This window comes from Taudactylus pleione, unplaced genomic scaffold (genome assembly GCF_031769625.1).
Source record: "Taudactylus pleione unplaced genomic scaffold, aTauple2 ptg000256l, whole genome shotgun sequence".
NCBI lineage: Eukaryota > Metazoa > Chordata > Amphibia > Anura > Myobatrachidae > Taudactylus > Taudactylus pleione.
The window spans coordinates 1,004,553-1,025,140 of record NW_028284658.1 but is presented as its reverse complement, the minus strand read 5'-3'; the positions used below and the strand labels follow the sequence as shown (position 1 = coordinate 1,025,140).

The 20,588-nt window shown below is 41.3% G+C and overlaps 1 protein-coding gene across 1 annotated transcript in view; it reads left to right on the top strand.

Annotated features, from left to right (window-relative positions):
* LOC148514860 (protein-glutamine gamma-glutamyltransferase 5-like) overlaps positions 1 to 20,588 on the top strand; it is a 66,163-nt gene that overhangs the window by 31,848 nt on the left and 13,727 nt on the right. Inside the window, exons 4-10 of the mRNA XM_088480774.1 lie at positions 7,056 to 7,174; positions 12,730 to 12,858; positions 12,975 to 13,152; positions 14,147 to 14,285; positions 19,269 to 19,372; positions 19,487 to 19,726; positions 19,891 to 20,181. Coding sequence (XP_088336900.1) covers positions 7,056 to 7,174; positions 12,730 to 12,858; positions 12,975 to 13,152; positions 14,147 to 14,285; positions 19,269 to 19,372; positions 19,487 to 19,726; positions 19,891 to 20,181 — 1,200 coding nt within the window. The remainder of the gene's footprint in view (positions 1 to 7,055; positions 7,175 to 12,729; positions 12,859 to 12,974; positions 13,153 to 14,146; positions 14,286 to 19,268; positions 19,373 to 19,486; positions 19,727 to 19,890; positions 20,182 to 20,588) is intronic.

Genomic DNA, 20,588 nt, shown 5'->3' with positions numbered 1-20,588 from the left:
GTACACACAGGGTAATGGGCTCTTCACCCGGATGTCTTTCACCTCCTGGTTGACAAATGGGGTCTACCAGATGTAGACCTGATGGCCTCACGTCACAACCACAAGGTCCCCAAGTATGGGTCCAGGACCAGAGACCCCTCAGCAGCTTTCGTGAATGCTCTGGCAGTGCAATGAAATTTCAATATCTCATACCTTTTTCTTCTGATTTCCTTCCTCCCAAGTGTTCTCCAGAAATTCAAGCAGGAAGGTGGCACAGTGCTACTGATAGCTCCAGCCTGGTCCATGTGCCACTGGTTCACCGATCTACAAAATCTCTCCATAGACTCTCCTTTTCCACATCCTCTATGGCCGGACCTGTTAGCACAGGGTCCTCGTCTGCAATCGGACTTTCTTCATCTGACTTTGATGGAGTGGCTCTTGAGTTATACCTCTTAAGAGCCAAAAGTTTCTCTAGCTATGTGGTCAGCATGATACTTGGAATGAGGAAGCCTTCCTTAACCCGTATCTGTCACAGAGCTTAGCACTATTATTCTTAAGGGTGCTCACCCAAAGATTATTACCTTATGGTTTTGGGGTTTTTTGGGTGCTTGCTTTTTATTTCTTTCCTAGGACAGAGCTGTCCTCAGTACCCAGATTGGTTATCTTCTATAAGTGGTATCCAGGGGTTTTCATTTTGGTTGAAGAGTGTGTGGTTCCATCCACTCCTTCCTTAGGTTTTTTGCCTTTGAGACTTTTGACTCTCATGATGCTTCCTTTTCGTGCAGGATTCTCCTTTCTGCTCAGGAGCGTCCCCACCCTTAGGGGAAACTGCTTTAGGATGTCCCCATCAGTGGTGGCTCCAGAGGTGGTGCTGCAGCATAGTCCAAAATTCAAATAGGGAAACCACACCAACTGGCAGTTAGTTCCAGCCAGTGATGTTTGTCAGCTTTTTAAAGGGCAGTTTGTGTGGCTCCCCTATTTGAATTTTGGACTGTGCTGCAGCCCCACCTCTTGAGCCGCCACTGGTCCCCTTGGTAATCCCTGTGGACCCCCTATGGACCCTGAAGAAGAAACTGAGTTATGGTAAGAACTTACCCTTGGTAACGCTATTTCTTCAAAGGCCATAGGGTCCGCAGGGCGCCCACCCTGACGCACTTGGCTTCATTGGGTATTTTTCTTTCATCTTTTGTGACTGTGTTTCTTGAGAGTAATGTTCTTCCTTCTCCTATCTCCTGCTCCTGCCTTGTTTGAAAAACTGGCTGCCTGTGGTTGGGGGCAGGGTATGTATGGAGGAGGGCCGAGCATCCTGGGAGCTAAAGCTATAACTGTTTGGTGCACAGCTCTCTCCAACCAACTACACCCTATTGTAATCCCTGTGGACCCTATGGACTTCGTAGAATTATAGTTAACAAAGGTAAGTTCTTACCATAGCTATTAATTTTCCCACCGATTTCCTCACTGCGCATTTTCCCGGCGGCCATTTTCCTGCATTTAGTGTAGGGCTGAGACATCCGATGCGGGACCTCGTATAGGTGATTATTTGAAAATATGGGTACAGGGTGTGCGGTGTGGCCCCGCCCCTGGATCCAGGGGCCCGTGTGAACTGCACACCCTGCACTCATTATAGATATGCCCCTGGCGTGAGCCATGCACACAAATACAAGCTGTGCATACACGTACAAGCAGAATATTGTTTACCTCATGGTGAAATAGATGGTATACGTGCAAGGTGAATACACTATACTCTTTTAGGATATCCTGATCTCCATTTCCATCCTTACAGTCAGTAAATAAAGGATTCTCAATATAAGCACATGTTTTGCTCTTGATTAAGAAATCAAAAGTCTAGTGAAAATAAAAAGGTAAAAATTATGAAATAAAAAATACACTGAGAGCGCCTCTGATTCCCATATTATAGACTCAAAAGATCAGTTCATGGTTCATTAGTATTTAATTAAAAATATCATATACATAATACTAAAAACAGAATGAGAAATAAAAATAAAAACTATTTGGCCCCGAGCATGATTTGTTCAGTAAGTACAGTAGAAATAAAACCTCCCAGTTACCAACAAAACCTGAAGGGACCTTCAGATGTAACCACAGAAGCTGTCTGACTTGCCCTTTCATGCAAAATAAGACAAAAACCTGCACCTCTGCTAGAAATAGAGAGATACATCCTCTCAAAACATTCATTAATTGTAACACTATATATGTGATTTATGTGTTGCAATGTGAATGTAATCTCCAGCATGTGGGCCGTACGACTCGCCCTCTCAAGCAAAGGTTTAAGAGCATAGATGAAACATCATTAACAAAAACATGTGTCATAGTGTATCCCGACACTTTGAAGAAAAACATGAGGGTGACCCAAAGGGCCTGAAAATATGGGGTTTAGAACACATTGCAAGTACATTTAGAGGGGGGGGGACAGGTTTAAGAGACTCTGCATGAGACAAGCACATTGGATACATTTTTTCGCCTGCCCTAGGCTGGAGAAAAGTTTTCTCCAGTTTTTAGGAGAAAAACGTCCGTTTTCGCCGTTGTTTGCGAATCGGCCATCCGAGCGGCCACGATCAGCCGATTTGCACATGATTTGCGGCCGATTTCGCTAACGACGGCGAAAAACGGCTGTTTTTCTCCTAAAAACTGGAGAAAACTTTTCTCCAGCCTATGGCAGGCGAAAAACTTTGCAGAATCCCTATTTTAGGTAAAAATCTGGGGACTTCTTACAGGACCCTTTGGACAGACCCCCTAGTGATACTTTAGCGGAAAAAAAAATCGTATGTTGCGTACTTTGGCAAAAAACAGGCGCTGAAATTTCGGTCTAAATGTTTTTTTCCCAGGAAAAATGCATTTAACGTATTGGGTCTGATATTTCGGAGGACCATAAGGCTGCATCAAGTGTTTTAAGCATCGCACATGGCTGGCGCAGGTGGTTTTTTAAAACCGCTAAAAAAATGCCTGCTCCAGCCATGTGCGATGTTTAAAACACTTGCCGCATCTTTATGTCCCTTCAAAATACCAGCCCCAATACATTAAATGCATTTTTCACGAAATTTCTGCAGTCGTTTTTCGCCAAAGTACGCAATTTACGAAGAAAACATTTGCCAAAGTATCATTAGGGGAGCTGTCCAAAGGGTTCTGTAACAAATCCCCACATTTTTACACAAAAATAGGGATTTTGCACATTTTCCACCTTTTTAAAAATGGAGAAGTTTTCTCGATTTTTACATGAAAAATCGGCGATAATATCGCCAGTGCGATAATTTATCCTGGGTACGATAATATCGCCAGTAATTGAATATGGCCCTTAGAGGTTTTATAACTCTTGTCCGTATGATCATGCATTGACCATACTGAAGGGGAAGGGGTTAATAACAATTGGTTGTATTTTTATTTCAGCATGCCTTTTCGATATGTTTTTCAATTGGAACTTTTGTATCTAATGAGAGTATCTTCTAGTGATACATGTGCACAAGTCTGTTTTTATGCTGTTTAGTCTGCCATTTGTATATTTATTTTCATTTCTCATTCTGTTTTTATTATTATGTATATGATATTGTGTATTAAATACTAATGAACCGTGAACTGGTCTTTTGAGTCTATAATATTGGAATCAGAGGCACTCTCAGGGGTATATTTACTAAAGTGAGAGTTTTTAGAAGTGGAGGTTTTGCGCATAGCAACTACTTAACATTTAACTAGCACCTTCTAAAAGATAATAGCTGGAATCTGATTGGTTGCTATGCGCAACATCTCCACTTCTAAAAACTCTCACTTTAGTAAATTTACTCCTCAGTGTTTTTAATACTATTTTGCTGATTGTCTTTTAGCTTAGAGGGCGGGTGGGAACTGCCCTAGAGAACAGCCTTTTCCAATATTCAGGAGGTGGTACACTAAATATACTGTTGTCAAAATGATGAAAGCCTAAATGAAACATACCGTATATGTCTATGCTGCACTATTTTGCAATATTGAATAGAGGACAACTCTCTGGGTCTGTTGAGTAGGGATCTAATCCCGACAGCGGAAGACCGTCAGTGAAGATCCCAAACTATTTACTAACCTAACCCCCCTTAGGGGTGCCTAACCCTAACCTCCCCCCCACATGCCTAACCCTAACACCCCCTCTAAGTGCCTAAACCTAACCCCCCCTTCTCCGCACCCTAAACCTAAGTCTCTAGGGGGGGTGCCTAACCCCAACCTCCCCCCGGGGGTGCCTAACCTTAAACCCCCTTTCCCATCGTCGGACCCTAACTCTTCCGGGTGGGTGCCTAACCCTAAGTCCCCTCCGGGAACCCCTAACCTAACCCTCCCCCCCCCGCGACTATCCGCGCTCGGCACCGCCTGGATTACATTCGATCGGTATGCTGGTCGTCGGACTCCCGGCGTAGGTAAAATGACAGGCGTCGGCATCTCGACGCCTGTCATTAGACCCCTGCCGGGATTAGACAGTTGGGATGCCGACAGTCAGCATTTAGACCGTCGGCATGCCAACTGCCACCCATTGAATATAACTACAAAATGTATCGAATGATTTTTACAGGCCATTAATTTCCTTTACTTTCACCTAACTGCTTCTGTCCTTGCTAGGGGAGTACTTTCAGATCCTTTCTCTATAACCAATGGAACCCAACAAGGATGCCCTTTATCGTTTCTTTGCGTGGCAACTGGTTGCCATGGCGATGGTTGTCATGGTGACTGTTGTCATGGCGATGGTTGCTAGGTAACTGGTTGCCATGATGACTGTTCTCATGGTGATGGTTGCTAGGCAACTGGTTGCTATGGTGACCGTTGTCATGGTGATGGTTTTCATGGTGATGGTTTTCATGGTGATGGTTGCTAGGCAACGGCCGTCATGGCAAAGGTTGCCAGGAAACTGGTCTGCATGGCTGCTAGGCAACTGGTTACCATGGCGACAGATGCTAGGCAACGGCCATCATGGCGAAGGTTGCTATGACGATGGTCTTCTCACCTTGACTAAACCTCTCACCTCTCTTCTGAACTTATTTTGTGAATTATCCATATATGGAGATATGTCGGGCTACAAAATCAACCATACTAAATTTGAAGCTCTCCCTCTCCATCTCCCGGGAAGTCTGAAGCAATTATTGCAAAGTAATTTTAAATTCCATTGGAGGAAATACTCCTTGCGATATCTTGGGATCCATATTACCAAACGTATGACTGTCTACAGTATATAGAGCTAATTACCCTCCCTTGTTTAAGTCTATTGAACGTGATATTTTGCAATGGAAGGCCTATTTTAGCTCATGGGTTGGGCATATAAATGCTATAAAGATGAATGTTCTACCAAAACTGCTACACTTGTTTCAGACACTATCTTAATCAACTCCAAGTAAGTTTATTTGGAACTATAAAAGGTCCCATATACATAGGGATATTTTAGCTAAACGATCATCTGATGGGGGATTGGGGTTACCTTTACTTCTACGGTACTATAATGCTTCTCGGTTAAGTCAGATGGTAGCTTGGCATGCTCCTAATTTTACTAAATGCTGGGTTGACCTTGAGGGTGCTTTAGTGGGTTTGGATTTAATCTGCCATCTACCTTGGTTACCTCGAAAACACAAACCTCGAACCGCGCTCTCAATCCAAAATATAGCTCTAACACTCTCTGTATGGGATAATCTTAATAAAAAAATTTCTCTCTCCACATACCCGTCTCCTCAGACCCCCTTGTGGAACAACCCTTCTTTCCCATCAGGCCTCTCACCCATCATGGCATTTATATGGTCAAGGGCAGGTATTACCCACTTCCGTCACATTATAGGACAATTTGCCCCACAGTCTTCTAGTCATATCCAAGAAAAACATGGCATTCCTAATTCATTTCACTACCAATATTTACAAATTCGACATTTTGTTGCCTCTTCATTTTCCACTCTCACCTCAAAATCCTTCCCCTATGGAAAGACCTTGCATATACCGACCTACAGATAAGGGTACTATATCCTTTCTATATCATTCTATTTTGGTATTGGAGTCCCCCCCACTTTCTATACATGAACTTGCCTGGGAGGCAGATCTGGGACATCCATTAGGTGATGATATCTGGGAAACAATACGTTTTGCTATCTCCAAATGTTCTCTTAGTGTGGCTATCCGGAATAATTCTTATAAAGTTTTTACTAGATGGTACCTAGTCCCAGAAGGCCTCCATCATATGTTTCCTAAATCTTATGATCTGTGCTGGAAGGCAATGCAGTCAAGTTGGCACATTTTTCATACGTGGTGGTTCTGCCCAAAAAATATTCCATTTTGGAACATGGTTTGCTCACTTACATCATCTGCTGTTGCCCTACCTCTCTCTCTCTCCCCTGCCAACCTATTACTTTGTTAATATTTTTGGAAGCCTGGCCAACTGGGGCACAAACTGATTCTTCACATTTCCTGTGCAGCCAAATATCAATTGGCACGTAGTTGGAAAAAAACAGATACTCCAACTCAACAAGAACTCCTGAACAGAATCTGGTTTGTGTCTAAGATGGAGTACACTACTAGTTTATTGAATAATACAGTGGATAAGTTTCACTCAGTGTGGTCTTCCTGGTACTCCTCCCAAGCGGTTACTCTTCCCGGCCTTATGTGAACCATGATTCCTGTTTTTACTCCTGTTTATTTTATTTATTTTTTAATGTGTGGTCCCGGCACGCTTATACTCCTCTTTTCCCCTCCCCACTTTCTTTCCTTTCCTTTTCCTCAAATATCCTGTTGCTGAACTTTATTTTCTACTACATTTTTTTCAATATTTTTACTGATATTTAAGATGTTTTCCTTTTCAATTTCAATACTGCTGAAGAATTTTTATTCTGTTTTTTTATTTTTTTATTTCAATGTGATTTATTTTCTATCACTATATATGCCTTATATGGTTTCTCTTAATATATGTACTAATTTTTTTTTGTTTCTCATATATGGCTTCATATTTTTTTTACTAGATACTATGTCTATTGTAATACCGAACTGCTTTGTTGTTTATTTCTGATATATCTAATAAACGATATAAAAAAAATTACCAAATGATTCCAGTAATTGGTTTCTGTTTACAGATGATGATGTCTTCCTAAGAGATGAAACCTTGAGACAAGAATATGTAATGAATGAGCATGGCTTGTTATATCAGGGGAGCAAAGACTTCATTCTCACTACACCATGGAACTTTGGTCAGGTATTAAAATCTTTCTTGTGAATTATTTCCAAACCCATAGTCATATCCGGCAATCAGGCTTAAAGTTACCTTTTGGACAGGACAGCCCCCCAAATTTACAATGACATACCAGATTAAACCATACTTGCCGACTCTCCTTAAATGGTCAGGAGGCTCCCGAAAATCAGGCGGTGTTCCCGGTCACCCGCACGAGAGGGCAAGTGTCGCAGTCCACCGCCACCCGTGGAAAAACCTCCCACCCTCCCCACAGCCATTGTGAAAGTGTGGGGTCTAGGGGGCTGGTGACGCATTTCATGTTGAATCACATCATAGTAGCCTGACCATCCCTTTACAATGTCAATACTGTTGACATTGTATAGTGGGGGACAGGGCCGTGATGACGCACCACCCACCATTGCCGCCACCACTCCCCCACACTATCCACAAATGCTACCACCGTGCCTCCTGCAGTGCCAACCTGGCTGTCCCCTCCCCTCCTTTCAGCTGAACTACAGGTAACAGTGGGCCCTTAATGCCCTGCTTTCTGGTACTTGTGGTTCGCTTGCTGGGACCTCTAGTTTTTCAGCAAAAGACAAAATTATTGAATTGATTTTATACATACACTTTAACACAATCAACCCTGCACCCACTGGCAAGAGGTGCCGGGGATAGCCCTGGGGGTGCCATGGAAAGGTGGACCCCCTTTATTAGGGGGTCCCCACCTCCCCAGGGATCCCTGACCTGGGTTGACTAGCGGTCATGTGTAATGCTTTGGCTGGGGACCCAGTGAAAGGGTTCCCTGGTTGTGGCATTACACCCCTGCTAGTAAAAGTCCAGTGCTTGTTATGGAAAATATAGGCGACCCCCTATTCATTTTGTCCCTTGTATTTTCACAACCAGGACCGGCTCAGTAGAGCCTTGTGCTGGTTCATAAAGTAGAGGAGAACCCTACACATTTTTACCCTGTATTTTAAGAACCAGGACAGCCTCAATAGAGTCTGGTGCTTTTTCCTAAAATACAGGGTACCCCTAAGCATTTTTTCTCCAGTATTTTAAGAACCAGGAAAGGATCAACAGAGCCCGGGGCTGGTTATGTTTGTGGTGGGTAGACTGGACGGACAAAATTTTTTTTTATTTTTTTTTCACTGTTTACAGTTTTTTTTACATGCAGAAACATGCACGGATCTCACAGATCTGTGCATCTTTCTGTGTAACTCGGATATGCACAGGCTAGACTCGCTAGCCTGAAGCTGGTCTGTTTTTTTTTTTGAGTTAACAAAAATAATAGTGTGCGAGTTAAACACTTAGGGGTAAATTTACTAAAGTGAGAGTTTTTAGAAGTGAGTTTTAGAAGTGATGCTGCCCATAGCAACCAATCAGATTCTAGCTATTATCTTTTAAAGGTGCTAGTTAAATGTTAAGTAGAATCTGGTTGCTATGGGCAACATCTCTTCTAAAACTCACTTCTAAAAACTCTCACTTTAGTAAATTTAACCCTTACACTCTATTTCATTGCCCGAGTTGTATGCTCACAATGGCAAAACATCTGTATGCGTGTTTTGCCATTTGCGAGTTGCGGAGGTGTGAGAAACATGCGAGTTTGCATGTTCTCTCACCCTATTACATAGGTGAGTTCTGAAAATGTGCGAGTATAGCTCTATACTCACACTTTTTCAAAACTCACACCCTATACATCTTATCCAGGTGTCTTTTAGTAACATTGCATGTACTGTAGGTGTAAAATTTGCAGTAAACTATAGCAACCAATTAGACTTTTACATTCTCTAATCTGCACTGGTCAAAGTCAATCAATCTTTGTTAGTTGAAAATGTTACACCTACATGCAATATTAGTAAATCACTCATGGCCCCTTTCTAGAAGCTCAACAGGTCAAATGTACCTACAGTAACACAAAGCATGAAAAACGGTTCTTGAAATTGACTTTAACGTTTAAAAATTCGTAACAAGTTCTCAAACCTTAGATAGAATAAAAACTGTCGTTTTAGCTCAATTTGAAAAAGCTTGAGTTTGCTTAAATGGTTATATTATATAGTTGCATTGTTTTTATGCTTTTTTTTTAAAAAAAGACAAAATAGAAAACCAAAATTCAGAGAATACTATAAAATTTAGACACATGAAAAGGCAATATTTTACAGTTTAGGTGTTAACTGTGAGCAGTGCACTCTGGGCCACAGCATGACTGAGGACACACAGTAGTCCATCAAACTAGATAATTATATACTATTTTGAACCAGTTCAGATGAGTCAAGCAGCTCTTATTAGGAGTATATAACAGGAAGCAAAGGTCAGACTCCATTGAAAGAGGTCAGAGACACAGGACCATAGCCATGCAGAGAAAGTCTGAGCGAGGTACAGAGAGGAGAAGGTAGATGCAATGATGCTGACTGGTACTGACCTGGGCATTAGGCTGGAGAACTCCCCAATGGCAATCTATGCACCTACACTATTACACTAACACCCATGAGGAAAAAGGTCTACAAGAGATTGTTTGTAAAACCCATCAACCTTCTAATTCTCAAGATAAAGTTTTCCTTTACGGAGATTCTCAACATGCTAATCCTCCTGTATAACAGCTTATGTTTAAGGAAATTAAAAATGTCAATAAAATGTTGCTTAACAAATCCTTCAAAGCTAATTATCATGTAGCCCAACCTACTGTTGGGCAAATACCTTTATCAATGTAGTACAAGGTTATTAAGTCTACCGAAAGCTAAAAACTTGCCATAGGACTTTACAGCATACATAAAACAGTTAATAAGCACATACAACAAAGCAGTGACTTTTAGAACCTTCATGCTAATGAGATATTCTATGAAGTGTCAAGCTGTTACTTTATCACACTGCGCCTCGCCCTAACCACAGGGATTAGGTTAAAAAAATGATCTTCATTTGTCACCCCGAAGGCAATTTATGATGTTGAACAAATGTATTTGGTTGTAAAAATATGAGAAATCATCTTAACGAGGTCAAAAGAACAATATTATGTTGCTTATCGCCTATCCTCCCTTAAATTCTCAGCGTGTTTAACAAAGTGTCATGGAAGGATCTGTGGGTGGGACCTGTAAAAAAAAGAAATACTTTTCAAGTATTGAGGAATAAGATTGAATCAATTATATATGTGGTGGTGGATGAGTGTGATTAAATTGATTTCATTTTGCCCACTCCTCACTCTTTAGCTGTGTACACAATATATGATGTATGGTATGATATATCATCTCAATGTGGATCGGAACAATATATCGTACACATCATATCGTACAGTGTGTATACCTGATCTGGCGTTCATCGTATCGTTCCATCTGCTGTGCTGCATGTCAGGTGTGATGATGCAATAAACGATTAAACAATACAGTATCGTTACATCGCTCGCCGCATCGCTGGGTCGCGCCATGGTATGGTGTATACCTAGCTATACACACTCACTGGAATATCCTGTCTAGAAAAGACAATCTTGCTTGTGCATTTGCATTGTATAACTGGGTGAATCACTGAACGTGTGCTAACCAAGGCGAGGATCACCCCAATCTGTCTTATATTGCGGCAGTCACAACCCCCTTGAAAAGCAAAGCTAGAATGTTGCCTGTACATAGTAGAACATAAATGATCAAAACAGCATTTACACTGTTACTTGTTACCTTTACGTAATTTATTATTATTAATATTATTATGACCCTTGTTAGGAATAAGCTTATTTTCCATTGTAATTGTAAAAGTCTGCCTCCAAACACATGGTAATCATACTATACTGTATCTATGGCACATATGGACTGTCCTGTTTTAGTGAGAATAATGACGATTTTGTTGAAACATCCAGTAACAGGTGCAGACAAAAAAATGCATGGATTAGAGATAACTTATAATTATGGCCTCTGCATTTTTAAAGTGCAACTAACAAAGGTCAGAGTAGTGGCATAATTAATGTGGAAGAAAGTCTGTTAAGAATGGCGCTTATAATGCATGATGATGATTGCCGACTTTCTGGATGCCCCTTCCGGGAGGGAGCAGCCAGATCGGCAGGGCAGGGGGCGTAGCCGACACAAGGGGGTGTGGCCGGACAGATGACAGTCGTTTGTGGGCGGGGCAGGTGTGGAACCACCCGCTAGCGTAATTTTGGCCCCGCTACACAATGCTGATATTACAGGTATTGTGAAGCAGGGGGCGGGGCCAAAATTATGCGACTCAGCATAAATCGTGCTGAGGGGGTTTCACAGGTGATGGGGGTTTCACAGATAATTGCAGGTGGCCGCCCCGCGCTTGCCTGCCTTCTCAGGGGGGCCGGGAGCGGAATCTGATTTTCGGGAGGCTCCCGACCTAATTGGGAGGGTAGGCAAGTATGTTATAATGGCACGAGCGGTAACAGCTATAGGGAATCACAGCCACAGCCTGTATCAACCTTATTGAAGGCATATGTAGTATTGTATGGAGTTGGTGGTGCACCCTGGAATCATTTGTTAAATGTCAGACAAGAACCTAAAGAGTAGGAAAATGAAGGACTCCTTTGTCAGGCACTCTTATTTTTCTTTACTACAAGTCTCAGCATGGTAGCACCTCTTATTATGTTTAAAATAGGGTGTGCTGTCCAAGCCCCATCCCCCTTCACTCTTATTTTAAGTCAGAATAAGTGAAAGTTCATAAAACATAACTTAGTGATAATATGATTTAGTTCAAATAATAGAAATTATAATTGACTATTATTTTCCCTACTCTTTAGGTTCTTGTTTGATATATCCCATATACTAAATTACAAAGCACCAATCTGCATGTAGACAATTCAGCTTATATTTGTGGTATGATCCATGTACCTTAAATCTGTGAATACAGCCTGTCATATGTATTTGCAAGTGGTTTACTTCCACTCTCCCATTTGTAGTGTAATATATTTATAACGATATACTGTATATAAACATTTCCCTACTGTTCAATGCAATCCTTGGATCTCCTCTGATATTTTATAGATATGACAGAGCAAGTGCAACCTATTAATTTCAAACAGAGTAGATTACTATGCAAAAATGTTAATGTATAGATCCAGGCAAATTATATCTTTCTTTATCTTATGACGATAATGATTATAGCAAATTATGCAAATACGACTGCTTTTATTTATATGTTGATATTTTAATTTTGAAAAACTTGGGCATGTGGCACCTTTTTTATTAAATCCTTGCACCCCCTCATGGTAAAAGCCGGCTACGCCACTGGTCTCACTCCACCTTCTGCTTGACTGTGCATCATTTACATGTTACAATAATCAGATCATTGGGATGTTCATAACACGTAACACAGATCAGTGATGTAAAGTGCATGAGAAACTGAAGCAGGAAGATTGTGGTCTCAGACTCACCTCTATGTCGAATGAACCTCATACATTCAACTTGTAGAGATGTAGTTTTAAACAGTATAAATTGGTGGCAGTATTATCATTATCAGTTATTTATATAGCGCACACATATTTCACAGCGAATATTTGCCGATTCACATCATGAAACATAATCTTATTGCTTGAAATAAAACTTAATGAGAATATTATGTACATTTCTTCTTTCTGCTTTTAGTTTGAAGACGGAGTGGGTGACATCTGCCTGAGAATTTTAGACATGAGCCCAAACTTCTTGAAAGATCCATCCAAGGACTGTTCTAATAGAGGAGACCCTGTGTATGTCAGTAGAGTCATCTCTGCCATGGTGAGCCACAGTATACAAAAGCGGAAGTCTGATCAAAATTGAATGACTGAACATTGTTGGCCTCTACACTGCATTTAAGTATTTACTTTAATGTTATTAATCTCTGACATATGCAGATCAATTCTAATGATGACCGCGGAGTGGTAGAATCCTGCTGGGATGAGTTCTTCAGAAATGGGGCCAACCCAAACACATGGAATGGAAGCATTACCATACTGCGACTTTGGCAGCACACTGGGTGCAGGCCAGTTCGATATGGACAATGTTGGGTTTTAGCCGGAGTCATGTGTACAGGTAAATCACATGTGTTTATGATGTTTTTTAATCTCTACAAAACTAACCATGCATATTTACGGTATCATAGAAGATATGACTAGTTGTATAGAAAAAAAATATATATATATAATAAAAGTACAGACAGGGAGCGCCACATGGTGCATCAAATATATTTATTGCAATCCACACAAAATCTGAAGACAGCGTGCATACCAGAGCATGCGGTTATAACCACCGCAAGTATAACAAATATGGCAGCCAGTGGAAGTTTTCACCTGGCCGGTAACCCGAACATCTCCAGGAACTCCTCCGGGAATAGAGCTTCTCCACATACAATTAGATCACCTGACCACGTCCCAAAGCTTTTCGTTATCAGACTTCATCTATATTTACTCCAAATCCTGCATAAAATCCTAAAACATAATGTTGTACGTGGTAACAAATCTCCTCAGTGACTATATATAAACAATTAAACACACTATACCTATAAGGAGAACAATCTTTGACATACTATAGGTTTTATTTTGACTTCCTCTGCATCACCACTTAGGGGTAATTATCAAAACTTGGAGAGAGTTAAAACTGTTAGAGAGAAAGTACCAACCAATCAGCTCCTAACTGTTATTTTTCAAACACGGCCTGTAAAATGTAAGTTAGAAGCTTATTGGTTGATACTTAATGTCTCACAATTTTATCTCTCCCTCCGTGCTTTGATAATACCAATTAGCAGGTTGTAAAAAGCCTGTGGTTATAGGCAGCTTTGTTTTGAAACTACAACAGAAATAAATGCTTAATGAGGCTTGCTTAGCACTCATTATATTCCCCTTTTAAATCTATTGGTCAAAGCCGCTAATAATGAGTGACTTTGACAACCTGCGCCTTAGTAAATATACCCCCTAGAATTCATGAGTACATGCAGTTGATGGACCAATGTCTTTTTTTTTTGTGATCTTATTATGTGACTGCAGTTCTTTATCCTCCTGGTTGCACATATTTCTATTTGTCTACACAGTGATGAGATTCCTGGGAATTCCTACTCGTGTAGTAACAAACTTTGAATCTGCGCACGATACAAACTTCAGTCTGACCGTTGATGAATACTATGATGATTCTGGGAAAAAGCTGGAGATGGCAGAAGGAGACAGTGTCTGGTGAGAGGAATGCAAGGCGAAGCAGTGTACACTTACACGCAAACATGAGTAATGTGGAAGCCATAACAACAAAGTCAACAATTGCAAACCAATCCCATTAGGGTCACACATAGTTTCAATCACACTGCCTAGTATTGCTGCCACAGCCCTGCTGTACACATATAAGTAGATGAGGCGTACAGATAAGTAACGCTCACTTCCAAAATCTCTTAATTCACAGGTCTTCACAGCCTCATATACAGTAGGGATCTATTCATCATCACTTAATTATACAAAATCTGGTGAAAGTTAACATGTTCACCTACTTTTGTATAAACTAAGGGCCTGATTCAGAGCCGGACGCTCTGACCAGAGCGCTCGCTCTGAATCAGGGCCCTCCTCCATGAAAATGGAGCGTCCTCCTGGACGCTCGCATAGCTGTGGGTGACCACCCACAGCTATAGTGAGCGTCCATGATGATGGTCGCGATGGTCAAAGACCATCGCGCCCATCGGGCTTGCGACGAGACCCTGCGGTAGGGTCTCAGTGACAGCAAGCCCTGGAGTGATTTTGGCTCTATCAGAGCCAAAATCACTCCCACTGACATCACTAGTGATGTCAGTGGGGTCGGCTTCAGACGGTAGGAGTTCCCATGGGAACGCCTCCGTCTGGCCGCCACGCCCCCGGCACACCCACCAAAGGGGGCGTGCTGTCTATCAACATCGACAGCACGCCCCCTTTGGTACGAGACCTGGAGCGACAGCTTGGCTGTCGCAGTCCGGGTCTCGCACATGCACACGACGGAGCTCCCTCCGTCGTGCGCATGCGCAGTGGGGCAACATCAACCCGTTTGCAAGCGTCCTTTGCTCGCGAACGGGTCTGAATGACCCCCTAAGTGTCAAGGCCATTCATCATTCCTATAATGCAGGAGATATCTTATCTCCTGGTTACAAATCTGCCCCGATAATCTTCACAGTCCCCATACTTTAGTATGTGATTCTTCAAATTCTGAAAATGCTTTTGCTGAAAGGGTGTACAGCATCTGAATATCTTCACAAACTGCTCTTTACATGGCAGCTTGTGAAGCAAAGAGATCTTTTCAGATCCTTCCCCACAGTGTTCTGACTGCGGCTGCCAGCTCCATTCCCGTCCCTCCTCCTAGCCCGACTGCACTCTCCGCCGCATAAGAGAAGTCTTCATGTCGGTGGTGGGTGTCAGCACTCCGGCCAGTCCCTCTCTGTCCCATCTGTCTACTCTCACTTTTCTGCTGCTGCTCCGGTCTTCTGAGAATCTTTGCAGCCAGCCTACATGCTGTACATGCCCTGTTGGAAGACAGGCTGTGAAGAGTCTACAAAGACCGGAACAGCAGGAGAAAGTCTCTGACTTCCTAAAAGCTGACTCTGCATAAAGAGCAGCTTTTTGGAAGTGATACTTTAAGTAATGATACACGATGAATGCCTCAGAAAGATACATTGTAATGATGAATACGCTCCATAGGGAGTAAAACAAAATCTATTGAATCTTTTGGGCAATCATAGTGGAATTATCTGGGCAGCATGTCCATAGATACTGATAATAACTGACAGAATTAAAGGCTATTAAAACCCAGTATTTAGATTTGTAGATATGACTCAGAAGGTAGAGTACATTGTTCGGAATTAAGCTGCATTCTAATGCATTCTCTTAAAAATAAAAGTAGTGACTACCAATTCCATTACAGATAGCTTAAGCTTCTTCTATATTTTTAGGACAGCGGGGTCCTAATGGGATCTTATTCAGGCTAACAAACGGAGAATGCTGTAATTTCAGCTACTGTGACATCACTGAACATACCCCTGTGTATGAATCCATAGTGAATGTCTGCAAAGTAGCCTACTACAGGCTTCTGTGTTAGAGATGTTCCTACCTCCTTACATGTCACCTGCTGCAGGCATAATATTTCATTACCTAAGTGTCTTCACTTTCTCTTTAAATGCCTTCCCACAATTAAGTCTGGGTCTAGCTTTTAATCCCTTTGCTGCTGAGGTTTTTCTCACCACTGTACTGAGCCTATTTTTGCAGTTTTTGTGCTGGTCACATTCCAACATCATTATACGTAGTAATTGGACAAGGCATATTCCAAATAATCATAGCTCGCCCCATCCCTCCCTCTCCCCGCTATATTTACTCCCTTTTCCTGACACAGTGGTTCTCTTCTGCTGGTGGTCTCTCTCATTGCTGTGGTGGCAGCCAGGGAGCTGTGTATGTGGGAGATGGGACAAACCACCGCCGATTATTATATAAATTACATGAATGTATGCAGTACCCACAGAAGTGTTTGAATTGTCCAGAAAATAGCATTGCTTTTTCACAACAAAAGTTAATATACCCAAAATGGTAAAACTTTTGTTATTTAATTAAAATTCAAAGAAAGTGAACTAAAATCTAGTGTGTTTTTTCCCTAACCACCATAAAGAAACAGTTTGTGGTTCTTGCTTAGACACTAATTAACCTTTACAAAACAGCAAAAAGTGGAATTCTTTAGATTTTTTTCTACTAGTTTGCATAAAACGCATAAACCAGCTGATCTGAGTCACATGTAATGTGGTGACAATTCAGGACACCTACAGCAATTGTAAGTCCTATGCGACAATCTGCCCACATTCTAAGATGTATGTATCTATTTGATTACACCGCTCCATGGCCTCAGCCGAGAAGGAGCAGCCATTATTATTAGTAACAGGGCTTACACCATGCTTGGGGCACAAGTTGCGACTAAAAATAGTGTAGACAACTCAGAATAAGTTGCAACGCTGGTTACACAACCACAAAGCGCCCACGGGATGCTTCTCTTACATGTGAACACCCACTTGTCACCCAGTAATGCCCATTCAGGAGTCGGTGAGAAGCAACCGAGGTGCATATCACTTAGAATTGCTCATAGCTGCTCTTAGTTATGTATGTTGGCTGGGGTGTATACGCAATATTGGAAGCATTTGGCAGCCCCAACAAAGAATACAATTTTGGGAAGTAGACCACTTACCACATCAAATTAATGCACCCCTGTTAACTGATGCCAGGATGGGGCAGATATGGACATTAGAATCCACCATCTCTGGATTTCTTAATGTTTTCCATAGTGTTATGGTCTGGTGATCACCAGACAATGGGAGAATTAAATTCAGTGAATGCGATGTGCTGTTCCAGAATGGCACATTGTGTTCGCTGGCATCACAAGTTTTCTTCTATAGAGGTGCAAGGGAAAACTTGCGATGTCGGCACTACAGTAAATGAGTGATATGTGTGTAGCCAGGTGTCATCACAATGCCCAAGTGCACATAACTGAATTTAATCAACCCTAATAACTACTAAAGTGAAAGATAGTGGGTTTGTTTGCTCACAACTTGCAGTCTGATCCTCAGAGGTTTTTTCTGCTCTTTGTTCCCCTCTTTCACACTAAAAAGATACATCTGTTTGCAGTATGCAAGGGGAATATTACAGGTGCAGTTAGGGAGTGAGAAACTTAAACACACACCTACAGGAGAAATATTATCTCCTGTAGGTGTGTGACACACATGCACAAAAGACACACATACATATATTCAATTAGACCAGTCATATAAATAAATGTCACTTGAAAAAACATCCACGTCTAAAGATACTACTATAGTATATACTTTTAAGGGGAGAATTCAAGTAGCTGCAGGAATTTAATGCAGTTAATTGATCCCACGAGGGCTATTAGCCCCGAGGATGGCAGTCATCTCGGATTTTTTTTCACCTGCCTGAGGCAGGTGAAAAAAAATGTCCGAAAAGCATCCCCGTTTTTCGCGATCGTGGCCACGGAAACATATAGGTCCTTGACCTTATCATGGATCCTAAGTATATTTGCTCTAAAACTGATAATTTTTCGGGCGATTAAAACGGGAACTAATTGAATTGCCTGAAGGCAAAAAAATGCAGTAAGTCCCGCTTTATTCGAAAGATTGTCGGGGCTAATTGAATTCCGCCCTAAGGCGTATTTACACTCACAACGTAATTTGACTCATTTGGGCTAATCTGACATTGGGAATGCCTTCAAGTCATTGATTAAATCAATAATTCCTCTAGACATTTGTATTGGTGGCACATATGAAAATGAAACACATTATTTTGACAAAACCATCAATTCTTGGATGCAAAAAGCAATATCCACATCAACTGTAGTGCAGTCAGTCTACTCATCTAGCTGCAAGTACTCCAAATAATACAATTACTGTGCTTTAGCCTTTAGGTGATGGTACTCTAAGACGTACTTAATAGCATTATATATTTTTCCTCTTTAAATCAGCAGGTGTGATAGTGATATTTTCATAGCATTGGACATTTTCAATGTCACTTCTACTGTGTGATTCTGTATGGCAGTATCAGATAATTCTTAAGAGGCTTTAAGTACAGTGAATATTTGTTTTTTCCTAATTGACTGGTTAGATATTTTTCTCCACTCACAAAGTCCTCTCATAGGTGTTGGCCATCACAGGGGCTATAATGCAACAGCTTCCCAATGAGAACATGAGGAAGCTAGTTACTCTGTATTTATCAAAAACATTTTTATTTTTACTACTTAAAACTAAATCAATAGTATTTTTTTTTCATTATTTTTTACAAATCTGCTTCTGAAAGCCAGAGCCCAGGCTCCATGTCCAGTGCTCATGTCTAATCCAGAAATGATGGGTCACAAATAATCAGAAGGGACCATGTTTGGCTGGCTATGTATAAGTCTGTGCTTTCTGCTAGCAGCCAGTATCGCCTGGTACTAGTTTATCATCTCTGTGTTGACCTGGTCATTTTATTTTTCCATCCCCAAAAAATGTTCTATCATCACGATGAGTCTTTTCAGGGCTATTTCATATATAGGCCCAACAGTGAGCAAAAGTTAGTATTGGAGCCGACCAGCACCAAATGATGCTTTTGCTCACCAGCATGGGGTTAGTTTGTTGAGGCTTTCGGACCTATTTCATACTGTTATCTCCACACCTTTTATAGGAATTATCATGTGTGGAATGAATGCTGGATGGCACGGAGAGACCTCCGTCCAGGGTATGATGGCTGGCAGGTCCTAGATGCCACCCCTCAGGAGCTTAGTGGAGGTAATGTCTGTATATCATGCATACCCTATTTCCTGACAACTCACACCATGTGCTATGTCTACATATACTGTATGTACATCTTGTTATTAATATCACTCTATGGCTTTATTACAGGGACATATTGCTGTGGCCCGGCACCTGTGAAAGCGGTAAAAGAAGGGGATATAGATGTGGACTATGATGTTGCATTTGTGTTTGCGGAGGTTAATGGTGATATTGTACACTGGGTTATCCGAGAAGGTGGGGCTGAGAAAGGGGAAACGGACGCTCTTTCTATAGGCAAAAACATCAGTACAAAGACCGTTGGCAGCAATAATAGAGAAGATATAACAGACCAGTACAAGTATGCAGAAGGTAATGAACACTCTTAATGATATATACTAGATAGATGATGCATTGTATTATCATTTAATGGTAGACATGTATTTACTCACTTATGTACAAGTGCATCTGTCTGACCTTTTACATTTGTCATATGTCCGTAATATACCAGGTATAATACAGATTCTAATTTGCAGGATCAGCTGAGGAGAGGGCTATATTTGAAAAAGCTCAATCTACAATGAAGATGAAGAAGCCATTCAGAGATAGAGACTCTATTGTGGCATTGGACTTTGATGTGTCCTTAAAGTTAGCAGAGTCCCCGCTGATTGGACAGACAGTCTTTCTCATATACCGAATTAATAACAGGAGCTTTGACGCAAAGAGGTTTTCCATAAGTGTCAGTGCCCAGGAGATGATGTATAACGGGAAGCCTTTGGGTCAGTTCTGGAGTGAAAATGTTGAGATGAGCGTAAGCGCAAATAGAGGTGAGGGAATAGGATTTCTGTGTTTAACAGGGAAAACATGTATCTTATTACTAATTCACTTGGTTACTAATCCACATGAGCAAAAGAAGTGCCAGTATTTGCTAGATTATTATGTTTAGGCCTCATCCCAGTGAAAGTATTCCTCTTTACACACTATGTGCAACAACATTTTATTTTCAGGACAAATTCAGCATATAATATATAATATGAACTGAATGTCATATCTGTATTAAAAATCACTACAATGTATGCAATTCTGACAGTAATGAAAAGCCACCATCTGAAACACACATACCTGGTGTATCTGACCCTGATCTCAGGCAACATTAGTACAATTAGTGGCCACTCAACAATCTCAAAGATAAGCCAGCTCAAACAAAATCCTAATAGTAAGGGGTATATTTACT